This window comes from Octopus bimaculoides, chromosome 6 (assembly GCF_001194135.2).
Source record: "Octopus bimaculoides isolate UCB-OBI-ISO-001 chromosome 6, ASM119413v2, whole genome shotgun sequence".
NCBI classification, from domain to species: Eukaryota; Metazoa; Mollusca; class Cephalopoda; order Octopoda; family Octopodidae; genus Octopus; species Octopus bimaculoides.
The window spans coordinates 6,878,508-6,891,853 of NC_068986.1; the positions used below are offsets into that span (position 1 = coordinate 6,878,508).

General features: G+C 36.3%; 1 protein-coding gene across 1 annotated transcript in view; it reads right to left on the bottom strand.

Annotated features, from left to right (window-relative positions):
- The window catches only part of LOC106882610 (mucin-like protein), a 108,281-nt gene that overhangs the window by 37,368 nt on the left and 57,567 nt on the right, over positions 1-13,346 (bottom strand). The window contains exons 15-18 of the mRNA XM_052968589.1: positions 8,877-9,033; positions 5,683-5,925; positions 3,119-3,262; positions 85-270 (exon numbers count right to left, since the gene is read on the bottom strand). Of these exons, the coding sequence (XP_052824549.1) occupies positions 85-270; positions 3,119-3,262; positions 5,683-5,925; positions 8,877-9,033 (730 nt within the window). The remainder of the gene's footprint in view (positions 1-84; positions 271-3,118; positions 3,263-5,682; positions 5,926-8,876; positions 9,034-13,346) is intronic.

Sequence of the window (13,346 nt, forward strand, 5' to 3'; positions counted from 1 at the left end):
ATATATATATATATATATATATATATAGAGAGAGAGAGAGAGAGAGAGAAATTTAGAAGAAAGCTGACTGAGAAAAATACATACTTCTATTTTTTGCAGAAACCATACGTTCTGATTTGCTTTGTTTTTTACAGTTTCCATTTCCCTTACACTTGCAGAAAAATATGTCTGGCCAGTATAAAGATGTAGCACCACGACTATCCTTTGCCCAAACTTTCAAGTCTTTTGGTATAACATCTAGATTTAGGGTCCAATTCAAATTGCTACTATCTGAAGAGATAAATAATAAATATGTTAACTTCTTATTGATCACACTGATATTAAACAACAACAACAACAACAACTAACTATGTTATTTCAGCAACTTTCACAACAAACAAAACTTGTTTAATAAACAGTACATGATGCAAAAAAAAAAACAGTAGGCGCAGGAGTGGCTGTGTGGTTACCAACCACATGGTTCCGGGTTCAGTCCCACTGCGTGGCACCTTGGGCAAGTGTCTTCTACTATAGCCTCGGGCCGACCAAAGCCTTGTGAGTGGATTTGGTAGACGGAAACTGAAAGAAGCCCGTCGTATATATGTATATATATATATGTATGTGTGTATATGTTGTGTATCTGTGTTTGTCCCCACCAACATCGCTTGACAACCGATGCTGGTGTGTTTAGGTCCCTGTAACTTAGCGGTTCGGCAAAAAGAGACCGATAGAATAATTACTAGGCTTACAAAGAATAAGTCCTGGGGTCGATTTGATTCGACTAAAGGCGGTGCTCCAGCATGGCCACAGTCAAATGACTGAAACAAGTAAAAGTAAAAGAAAGAAAGTACATTATGGAAAAAAAAAAACTACATATCTTATAGAGACCTTGTTTACTGTTATTATATTTCTGTAATTTTAGTAATGACCACATCTTAAAGGTAGCTCAATGACTATGATGTCTCTTATGTATATGTTAAACAAAGATCAAGTTCGTCAGCATAGAGGAGATCCCAAAGACAGACTGGCAGCCCTTGGGAGCTTATCTATGCCGATAACCTTGTTCTTGTAGCTGGATCCCTACCTGACCTAGTGAAGAAATTTCAGGCATGGAAGCAAGGCCTGGAATCTAAGGACCTTAGAGTTCATTTAGCAAAGACCAAAGTTTTCCTGCTTATTATAAGCAGGAAAACGGGCAAATCAGAAGTCCCTTCTGAGAGATGGCCCTGTTTGATATGTAAGAAAGGTATTGTTAGAAACTCCATAGGTTGTGTAAGCTATGGACACACAAGAAGTGTAGTGGTATCATAGGAAAGTTAATGGTGAATATAGTCTTTGTGTGTGGCAAATGTGCAGGTACAATAAGCACTAAAAATGCACAGACACTAGACACCCTCAAATCAAATCACAATGGCTGCGATATACGGCTGCCTCCAATCAGGAGAGGAGGGCCTGTTTTGTCACATTCCAATTTTGGTTACTAAAATAGTCAGCTGCTACAAGGATAAAGGAGATACCTCAGATAAAAGTAATTACAGAGGCATCAAATTGCTGGACCAAGTGATTGTAGTTATGGAGACAGTTAACAGAATTAAGTTAGATGAAATACATTTTGGCTTTGTACTGAGGAGAATCCCCATAGATGTGGTTTACATAGTTAGGCAACTACAAGTGAAGTATTTAGCTAAGTGCAAGCCTGTACATATTTGTTGATCTAGAGAAAGCCTTCAACAGAGTCCCTCACTCTGTGATATGGTGGTCTCCGAGGAAGTTTGAGATAGATAAATGACTTGTGAAAGTGGTACAGGCCATGTACAGAGGTGCTGTTAGTAGGGTAAGAGTTAGTCATGGGTACAGTGATTAATTTATTGCATAGGTAGGTATTCACCAAGGTTCTCCAGGTGATAACAGAGGAATTTAAAACTGGATGCCCCTGAGAACTACTATATGTTGACCTTGCTCTCAAAGCAGAATCTATAACAAAACTAGGAAAGAAATTCCAGGTGTGGAAGCAAAATTTGAAATTGAAGGGCCTTAAAGTTAGCTTAGCAAAGACTAAGGTCCTAGTAAGCAAGAAAACAGACAGGACCCTACACACTTAAGGTAAACGGCCCTACTTGATATGTAGGAAAGGTGTAAATAAGAATTCCATTCAGTGTATCTGATGCAAGCTATAGGAACATAAGAGGTGCAGTCAAACCACAGTAAGGCTAATAGAAAAGGTAGTGAGTGTGTGTTGAAGAAGCACAGGAGCCATAAAGTTCACAGATACATGGGAAACTGATTTTCTCAAATGCCTTGGAGACTCTCTAAAGGCTGTTGATAATTTCTGTTATGTAATCAACCTAATTAACAGTGGAGGATGTTCTGAAAGTATAATTGCAAGAATAAGACTAGGGTGTTTTTGACTCCAAGGAAAGAACAGAAACCTCTTTTTGTTTTCATGATGACTACATTTAAGCAACCCGACTTTCTCTTCAATTATTTATTGCTGACATAAATACTTACCACTGTCCTCCAGTTCTAGCATTTTACCTTAAAAGTAATTAATCTAAAATTCAAAAATAAAATATCTTACATTCTACACAACATAATCCCAGAGAAAGAAATCAAGACAAAACAATTCTGCATTTAGACCCTCACACCTGCCAATAATGTAAAAAAAAAAAAAACTAAAAAAGAATGAGGTAAGATGTTTGCTTCCCAACTACATAGTTCCAGGTTCAGTTCCACTGCATGGCATCTCAGGCAAATGAATCTACTATTGCCTCCAGCTGACCAAAGTCTTACAAGTGGATTTGGATGATGGAAACTGAAAGAAGCCCATTGTATATATATATATATATATATATATATATATATAGATAGATAGATAGATAGATAGATAGATGGGTGTGTGTGTGTGTTTGTCCCCTACCACAGTTTGGCAACCATTGTTTGTTTGTTTATGTTTCTCTAAGTCGTTTGGCAAAAGAAACCAACAGAATAAGTACCAAGTTTTAAAAAAAAGTACTAGGGTCAGTTTGTTCAACTAAACCCTTCATGGTGGTGCTCCAGCATGACCAGTCTTATGACTGAAACAAGTAAAATATAAAAGATAAAAGATCAGCTGTTAAGAATATAAACAGAAATAATTTACCAAATGTCTTTTTAACATTGTTTACTTCAATTTCGATAACGATGCTATCATTATTGCGATCAACTGCTTTCAAAGGGATTGTATTATTTCCTGACGTCAAATATAATTCATCCATTGCATTTTGTATAAATGGAGGAAAATTTTCTGGAAAGAAACACAAATTAAAAACTTTATTCTACCAGTAAATGAGAATCAAGTAGAGTTCTTAAAATAGGAATGAAATGTTAGAAAATAGATGCAGATACGGCATCTTTTTTGTATGTCTTTTATAAATGAAAGTAACAAAATTATTGTAGTCATGTGAACTCATTCTCACATTTGTATACTGGAGATAATGTTAAAGCATCAATTAAAACATGTTAGTTGAGTAAAATTGGTAGAGATATAATTTTGAAAGGCAGACACATATTAGTGTATCATAATAGGTGCATCATATAAAAGACAGCAGAAGAAAGACATTCATGCATAAGACACAGAAGTAACATATAAGAAAATATTAAGAAAATGTATCCAAGATAAAACAATCTTAATATGATTAGTATTTAACATTATTGTTTGATGTGTATCGTAAAGTGTGAGTTTGAGGTGGGTTAGAAGTATAGGGTCAGTGATATCACACAAATGACCTAGGAACTTTGCTGGAAGGAGAAAAGCAAGGGAAGTCATGTGATTAGAAACATGACTAGCATGGGCCTTTTTTGCTTTGGAGCTGGGGCTCAGAAGAGACGTGGTGGCCTAGTGAGTTGAGGGAATTTGTTGTTAGGTTTTGGCCAGAGGTTAGATGAAAAGGGCCCCTCCAGATGGATCCTGGCTGGAGGTAGGTTGATTATGCATTTTGCCCCTATATCACAAAAAGCTATCTTTAATGATAAAGATGGTGATGAATTGAAACCTGCAGATTTCTCATCCATGCTGTTGAATTGGCAAATCTGAGATGGATTTTGAAAAAATTAATATTTTCATCAGCATAAAGAAATTGCTTTCTTATATCTAACTAATTCTACAGTAAAGAAGGAGTGAAATCAGCTGTCAAGATAAGCAGAGATAGATAGAGGTGATATATCTACCTTTGCCAATGGTGTAACAATGCTTGTAGGCCTTAAGTTATGAGATAAGGTCTTTATTGACAACTGTTAACAGGGAATTTACGAATAAAACAACTACTGAAATTGACCAGAATGTTACAAAAAGATCCATTATAAATCCATAAATGTGAGGTGGTAGAAGGATTGTTCATTTTGAATATATCTTTAATTATTCAGTTTTACGATGTTTACCAAAACGAAAATAAACTGGAAATTTATTCCTAGTGGGTTAAAAGACAGTAAATATTTATTTCTAGTAAGTAAAATACTCCTATAAACTTGCAAATGCAAGAAAATGAAATGTAATTAACAAAACTATTACAATAGTATTTATAAAACATAAGAAACCAATCAGTTTATGTTTCATAAAACAACTGACGAAATATAATATAGAGATACACTAATTATATATATAATAAAAAATCCACCTAAAACAGAAAGAAAAACAAGAACAATAAGAATTAATCATGGTATCACTGAATCAATTAGTAGACTATTGGATGATGTTATACATTGCTGGTCGGCATGTGCATTGCATGATGCCACTCTGCTGACTGGGCGAGCAGGCCAACATTTCCCCTGATTGGAAGGTTATTTCATTGCAGGGTTACACATTTACATCTGAATGGACTAAGCCAGGGGTTTTCAAACTGTGGTCCGCGGACCGAAGGGGGTCCGCAAGGACAAGACAGGGATTCCATAGACAGCAAATACTTTTTATGGGCAATTTGATTTTATATATGTTTTTTTAAATCGAAATCTTTTAATTGACAATAAACCTATTTGTTAAATACTGTTAAATAAATAAATGTAAAAATATATGTTATTTTAAGCAAATATTTATGTATAAATTTCATAAGCGTTTATAAGGGGTCCCTAAGGTAAAGCCTGAAATATAAAGGGGTCCGCAAGTCAAAAAGTTTGAAAACCCCTAGACTAAGCAACATGAAATGAAATGTTTTGATGAACACCACAACACCACATATCTTCAAATGATTAGTAATGATAAAATAACAAAATCCTACAAAATAATCAACTTTAATAATTAGGTTTGATATTAATGGTTTGATAATTAAATCATTGCTTAAACATAAATAATAACAGAATAGTAACAAAATTAAAAAAAAAACTCAGAATTGGAGAAACTTCAGATTGTGATGACCGAAACTGTAGCTGTTTAGATAATGCTTTAACCCTTTGAGCATGTAACGCCAGTTTACCAGAGGATGGCTTATTTTTCTCTATACCATAGCACTGCTCTACCAGTGGAGTACTGGTGGAATGCCAGGTATATGGTCAAATAAAGTTCAAGAGGTCAAGACTCAAAGGGTTAATCTACTTATCTTGCTTTGTTTGTAAAAAATATTTTAAGAATATTTAATTAGCAATTATCTTAAAATTAAAACAGAAAAATTAAAGTCTAAATCTAAGCAGATAAAATTATCGAAAAAGCAAAAACATCAATAAGGATCAACTCACCGATTGTTTCAAAATAGTCTGGTTTATATAGCATAGTGTGGTTAGCAAGGTTAATTTTCTGTAGAACAGCAGCACAGATGCAAAACATATCACTGTCTTGACATTTAGTTTCAGTACTATTAATTAAATTGGAAAGGTTGCTAAGAATTTCAATAAACTGGATTTCTGAGATATTGTAGGAATTAAAGCTGCTGTAATTCTTATGTGTATAATTTAAAAGAGAATCTTCTTCTTTCACTCGACCTGAAATATCAAGAGATATTAGATTAGTTTCACCATTTTGCCCTGAAATGTGTTTAATAATAAATTTTGTTGCAATGATATTATAATATGAAATATTTAATGTAAGAAAGTTATTTTTGGCTTTCATATTTCAAGGTAGCATAAATTGAAATGGACCTTTTCATTAAAATATGATGCCACACAACCTCGCCACCCACCATCCACACACACATACACACACACACACACACACACACACACACACACACACATGGATGCAGCATAGTTAAGAAGTTCGTTTACAATTACGAAAGACTAAGTTCAACTTCACTGCATGCCAGTTTGGGCAGGTGTCATTTAACACAACCCTGAATCAACTTAATACTTGTGAATGAAATAATTAGGAACACAGAATTACATCAGATATTGATAACTTTCAGTTATTTCAAGGTAAAGACTTCTTATACCACACTGTACCTTGTTGATTCTGTCTGAGAATTCCATTAAAGGTACATGTGTCTATGGAATACTCCAACCACTTAGATGATAATTAAATGTGCCCCAGGAAGTCTCATGGATCAAACAAATGAATATCTTCAAATCATTGGAGACCTATTTACTTTACAGAAATACGAATAAAAACTCTAAGTAATCAATGGGCTTTACATGTAATCAATAGGCTCTACATGTAATCAATAGATTCTATATGTAACCAATAGGCTCTGTCATTAAGTCAGTAATAAAATATAAATATTTGACTGAGCCCAATTCATAGATAATTACTAAAAGTTTTCTCATAAAGACCTAGAAATAATAAAAAAGGTAATAATAAATTACAGAAGAATGTTACTAAAATTATTAGATTGAAATAATTAAATCTGCTAGAAATCCCTTAGTTGAAGGAAGAGTGTGTCTCTATATTATATATTTAGTTAAGTTGTTCTGTTTAGTCAAGTTGAGTATTGTGAAATAATTGAGGTAGTTGGAGTGTATGAAGCTGAGACTAGTCTTCGATAAATCAACAGTTACATTGATCTCCTCCTATATGCCACAATCCCAAATGACACGATTAGAAGATCAACTTTAAGAGGTCCTTCTACAAACCACCAATTTTTATGAGGTCCTTTTGCAGACTATCCTGATGATAAATGACAATAACTGATTATTGTGGAGAGTGACTTCAATAGACATGCTGGACATCACTACAATGAATTTCCTTGTGCCCATGGAGGTTATGGCTTTGGGTCTGGAAATGAGGAGGAGCTCGCAGAAAGACTGCTGGAGTTACCTGCAGCACTAACTTCAAGAAACCAGTCAGTCACCTGATCACCTGTGAATGTAGTGAACTCACAAGACTATATCCTCATCAGAAAACAGGAAAGATGGATGCTTGTAAATGCAAAGTCTTTCCTGGGAAAGGAATCAGACTTAGATTATTGGCAATTTACTGTGCTCAAGAAGAGCAGTCTGTCACAGCAAAAGCAAGGTTCTAAAAGTATTGTGCTTATTCCTGTACATGCAGGACCTTGCATCCAATTGGCCCACATCAAGCATTCCCCTACGTTTCATCTTCTACCACCCATTCTCCATCACACTTTTATGGCATTACTCAGCTGTTGTAATCATTTGAGAGCAAAACTGACACATATTTCATCTCCCTTTTTGCACTACTAGTGATCTGTCTGCAGGTTTATCCAACTATTGCTCTCCACACTTCTTACATTGCTGAACCACTTCTATTTCTTTCACTTCTTCACCTCCATACAGATTATTATCATCATCATCATCGTCGTTTAACATCCGCTTTCCATGCTAGCATGGGTTGGACGATTTGACTGAGGACTGGTGAAACCAGATAGCTACACCAGGCTCCAATCTGATTTCGCAGAGTTTCTACAGCTGGATGCCCTTCCGAACGCCAACCACTCAGAGAGTGTAGTGGGTGCTTTTACGTGCCACAGGCACTAGGGCCAGTCAGGCGGTATTGGCAATGGCCATGCTCAAAATGGTGTATTTTACGTGCACCCACACAAGAGCCAGTCCAGGGGCACTGGCAACAATCTCACTCGAAAGTCCTTATACATGCCACGGGCACAAGTGCCAGAAAGGCGACGCTGGGCACAGGTGCCATGACGATTTCGCTTTCGTTTGCCCCAACAGGTCTTCACAAGATATTTACCATTAACCAAATCTCCACCCTTGTTTATCACTCACTGCATCCACCTCTAGCCCCATCCTTAACTATCTGTCACTCTTTCAGCCCAGACACTTATGAAATTAGCCATCCTTTTCTTCCTGATCCACAGCCTATACTCTCCCTTATACTCACCTTCTTGTATTTTGTGAGTATGCTCTGGTACCCCATCACCATCATCTTATCTCCCTGCATCATATAATGTGAGTAGCCATGTATTTCCTCTATAGCAAGACACCTGTGCTTTGCCATCCGGTTTCACCAGTCCTCAGTCAAATCGTCCAACCCATGCTAGCATGGAAAGCGGACGTTAAACGATGATGATGATGATGATGATGATACTTCTGCTTCAACACCTGACATACTGCCATCTCTCTCTCTCACTCTCAAATACAGTCCATCAAGGGAGCTTTTCCCTTTTCTTTACATTGTTTTGCAAGTTGCTAGGCAACCTCACTAACTGGTGTCATAAAAACCACCAGTACACAGTGTAAAATGGTTGGCATTAGAAAGGGTACCCAGTTATAGAAATCCTGCCAAAGCAGACATTGGAGCCTTGATGCAACTCTGTGGCTCATCAGACCCTGTCAAACCGTCCAACCTATGCCAAAATGGAAAACAGACATTAAATGATGATTGTGATGATGACAACAGTGATGACAATGATGATGATATATGTGTAAATGCAGAAAGAGGAAACAGAATATGACAATAACTGAGGAAATATTGTTCAGGTATTACATAAGAATTCTTAAAATGAACATTTACAGATACTTACAAGCTTCCCACATTTTATATACATCACTATTAGACGATGGATCAATGGCTTGCCCATTTGGCATCTTTCCAGTTAGTAAACCAGATAATAAATATGGTTGTACCAAATAGTGTGGAAGGGTCAAAATTATTCCCATGGAATCATTAACAGAAATAATCTACAAAATAATAATAAATAAATATCTGTGAACCAGTTACAAAATTAACATGAAATCATTCAGTGTTTCATTTTTTTTTTTTTTCTATCATGAAAAATAGATTTGATTTTTATTTTAATTTGGGTTAACATATTTATGTCATATCTTGTCTGAATTTTGGATGATGTAACTTTTCATTGACTTTGGTTACCTGATTTACACTTTGAGAATATTTTGGCACCCGTGTTGGTGGAGCGCTAACAGCACCATCCAAGATAGCAATCTGGTTCATTCAACAGTACTAAAATAAACACTGCATATGTAACACAATATAACACTTTTCTAAGTACTGAGTAACACTGAATCGTTCACAAACTGTGCAAATGCTGTCTCACAATCTAATATCTTTTCACAAAAGACCATATATCTTTGATATAGCCAAAACAACACCTCAATGGCCAGGCTTCTTCTTCCATGTTAGGTAGTATTACAGCCTTTTACAGTTGGTAACCCGATACAAAACTTATTTGCAACTGTACTTTAGATAACTGTTTGGATAGAAAGTTACTACTCAAGTAACTATTCTAGATCATAATTTAAAAAATCCCATTCAGTTGATTAACATGCATTTTCTTTTTATTTGCTAACAAACTGGAAATGAATGACTATTCTGCATCAACAACTATCTCTAAGAGGATAGATAAAATCATACAAAAAAAAACAAAAAAACCCCAGCAAAATCATTTTGTAGATCAGTTGGAAATCCTTCTGAAAGCCACTATATTTGCACACCTCTGTCATATATCAATCCGATATTGCTTTTGAATGGAAGCAAAGAATGCTGTTACTCTTGACATAAACAGAGTCTTCAAAAAGGACTGGAATGAAAATGTGAAAAAGCTATCTATCTTTGAATGCCACACAAAACTCAGCATGTGCTTGTATGATTTTTGTATACCCCAACACAGCATGCATCTGCAAAGAATTCTTGACGGTTCAGAAAACACTTTGACTTATACACTTTTCTCTGTAACCACACACAATCTTTTGCTGACAATACCATTTTATGCTCATATACATTCGATCTTCAGAAATACATTGTCTCTGTGGTTTTCCTCTTAGTCACGGAACAGAGATCTACAATCTGCATTTCAGTGAGGATTTGATCAGCTTTCTTCAAAATGATCTAAACCAACACTCTACATAGTCCAAACAAAATATTAACATCTCTTAAACATGGCAATTCAAACAATTTTTAAAAACCTCACATAAATACCCCTAACATTCAAAATGTTTCACAGAGGCTATATTTTCTTTTAATCTCTAAATAGGTGATGGTACTTTACAAACAAAAATTATTCCTGAACCAATGAGCTGGGGGAGCTTCTATTGGGTTACTCACTGTTACCCTAAAATTACACCCTACTGTTTTAAGAAAAGGATATACTAGATAATGTAGCCTTAGATACATTAACCCTGGGTAAAAAAATGACTAAATGGGCACCACATGAATACCCAGGCCAAAGGGCCAATGAATGAAGACTAACCTGAGACTAAACTACAACAACAAATACTCTACAAACTAATTATGAGGTTCATATATCAAGAATTATTCCACTGCTGTTCACAGCTGGGAATAAAAAACCATTCTTATAATTTATACTTAATGTCTACATTTTATATGGAAGAAAATGTCTTCTTTATCAATCTTATAAACAATGATTGATTTCTTTCTGCCTCTTTAATAATAACTGACAAATAGACTTTAGCTCTTTAAAGTTGTATATACTAATTTTTCTTGCTTAACCTCACTGACCTCTTTCTCTCCTAATTATTGACATCTCTAAAATTCATCCCTACTCATATTTTCTTTATATTACTGATTCAAGTTAACCAGTTTCAAATCATCTTGTCAACTGTTCTTTGTAAATATAAAAAACTTTCTACTTAATAATAAAATCTTCCCACTTCACAAAAAAATCTACTTTGTCTTAATTACCAATTAAATAAGTGACTTTAGTGCAATGATTTTACAAAAAAGTAATTGCATTTCTTTTAGTCCCACTTGTTTATTTACGAGATTTAGTAAACAGTATATAATATGGTATATCATTGTACTGTCAAATGAACTATTAGAGGACTTTCAGATCAATTTTTATAATTTTTGCTCCTGTATTTTTGATTATCATAATTATTACTAAAAGTGCCAAAAAGAAAAAAGTTTTTGAAAATTAGATTTCCTCCAATAATAATAATAATAATAATAATAATAATAATAATGATAATAATAATAATCATCATCATTTAATGTCTGCTTTCCATGTTGGCATGGGTTGGACAGTTTGACTGAAAACTGGTAAGTCAGAGAGCAGCACCAGGATCTGATCTGATTTGGCAAGGCTTCTACAGCTGGATGCCCTTCCTAATGTCAGCCACTTCAAGAGTGTAGTGGGTGCTTTTTACATGCTATCAGCATGGGTGCCACTGATCTGATACTGACATCAGCCATAGCTACGGTCTCACTTGGCTTGACAGGTCAGTACAAGCATAGTATATCACCATGGGTCTTGGTCACCTCCATGAGGCCCAACACTCAAATGGTGCTTTTTATATGCCACTAGCATGGGTGCCAGTCAGACTGCACTGGCATCGGCCATGACTACAATATCACTTGGTTCGACAGGTCTTCACAAGTGCAGCATATTGCCCAACAATTGAAAGATGCTTTAATAGGCCAGTTATGTGACACTGGCATTGAACATGACTACGGTCTCACTTGGCTTGATGTCACTGCCTCCATGAGGCCCAATGCATGAATGGTGCTTTTTAAATGCCCCCAGCACAGGTGCTAGTCAGACGACACTGGCATTGGCCATGACTATGATTTCATTCGGTTCAACAGGTCTTCACAAGCACAGTGTATTGCCCAATGTTTGAAGGGTGCTTTTAATGGGCCAGTTATATGACACTGGCATCAGCCATGACTACGACCTCACTAGACAGGACTTCTCAAGCATAGCATATATCTCCAAAGGTCTCAGTTGCTTGTCATCGCCTCTGTGAGGCCCAATGTTTGAGGGCCGTGCTTCACCACCTCGTCCCATGTTTTCTTGGGTCTACCTCTTCCACAGGTTCCTTCCACAGAATATGACACTTCTTCACACAGCTGCCCTCATTCCCACGCATCACATGAGCATATGATTTTCTCTCACACACACTGTCTTGCAATTTGAAACACTTCAAGGCTTTGGTCCTCACGATGCCAAACATTGGCAAACCTCTTTTTTTCTGCTTCCCTTCTGGCTATCTGATACAGTTCTCTGCTGTCACCACACTTCCTGTCCCTCCAGGCCTGCTTCTTTTCCTTAATGGCCTTGTCAACTACATTCTTCCACCAACATGTTACCTTAGGTCAAGAGGGGATTTTGCACCAGCAACAGAATTGGTCAGTAGCCCTCAACTGTCCTGTAAGACCTCTAGCTGTCTTTCATGTTATGCTATATCCTCTTTTTCATCAAAAGCTTCAAGTAATACGTCTCTAAATCTCTTTCCATTCAGCTTCCAGATCTTTCTTTTCCACACTGGTTGTCTTCTGGGCAGCCATTTAGCTCTGATTCTGAAGTTGCTAACAACTAACTTATTAGTAGGGTATATCCGTCACCTGGTAAAGTTTTGGCATTTATAAGCAGCCATCTTTCTTGTTTCCTAGCGAGAATGTAGTCAATCTGACTAGTGTGCCCACCAGACTTGGTAAATGAACAGGTGACTGGCAGGTTTCCTGAAGTTAGTATTACAGATCATAAGATCATTTACATCACAGAACTCCAGTAGCCTGGTTACCTCCTCATTGCAGGAACCCAATCCGTTTCCACTATGCTCACTATGGAAGCTCCCTGGATGTTGCCTAACATGGCCATTGAAGTTGCCAACCACAAAGAGAAGGTCCCTGTTATTTGTTGACGAGGTAGTCTGCAAGAGGGTGTCATAAAATCAGTCTTTCTGTTTGTCAGATAAACAGTGACCATTAGATCATTACATCAGAAACAGACATCAAATACCTGACGTGGTGGTGAACAGAAAAGAAAAAACTGGCTGATCCCTGGCTTACCATTCATACAGGAAGTGCAAAAGATTGTCTTAACTGGTACGTTATACATATTGGGAAGAGCACTGTAGCTGTGAAATTTCTTTTCCTTTTCCCCTTTATTTTCTGTTTACTTTTAAAAATTTTTTCTCTGTCTTTCTTTCCACATCACATGACTTTGTAAATGGACAATTTGGTACGTTTATTTTAATGGCCTACCAATGTATACAGTGCATTTCTCTGCCCTAGG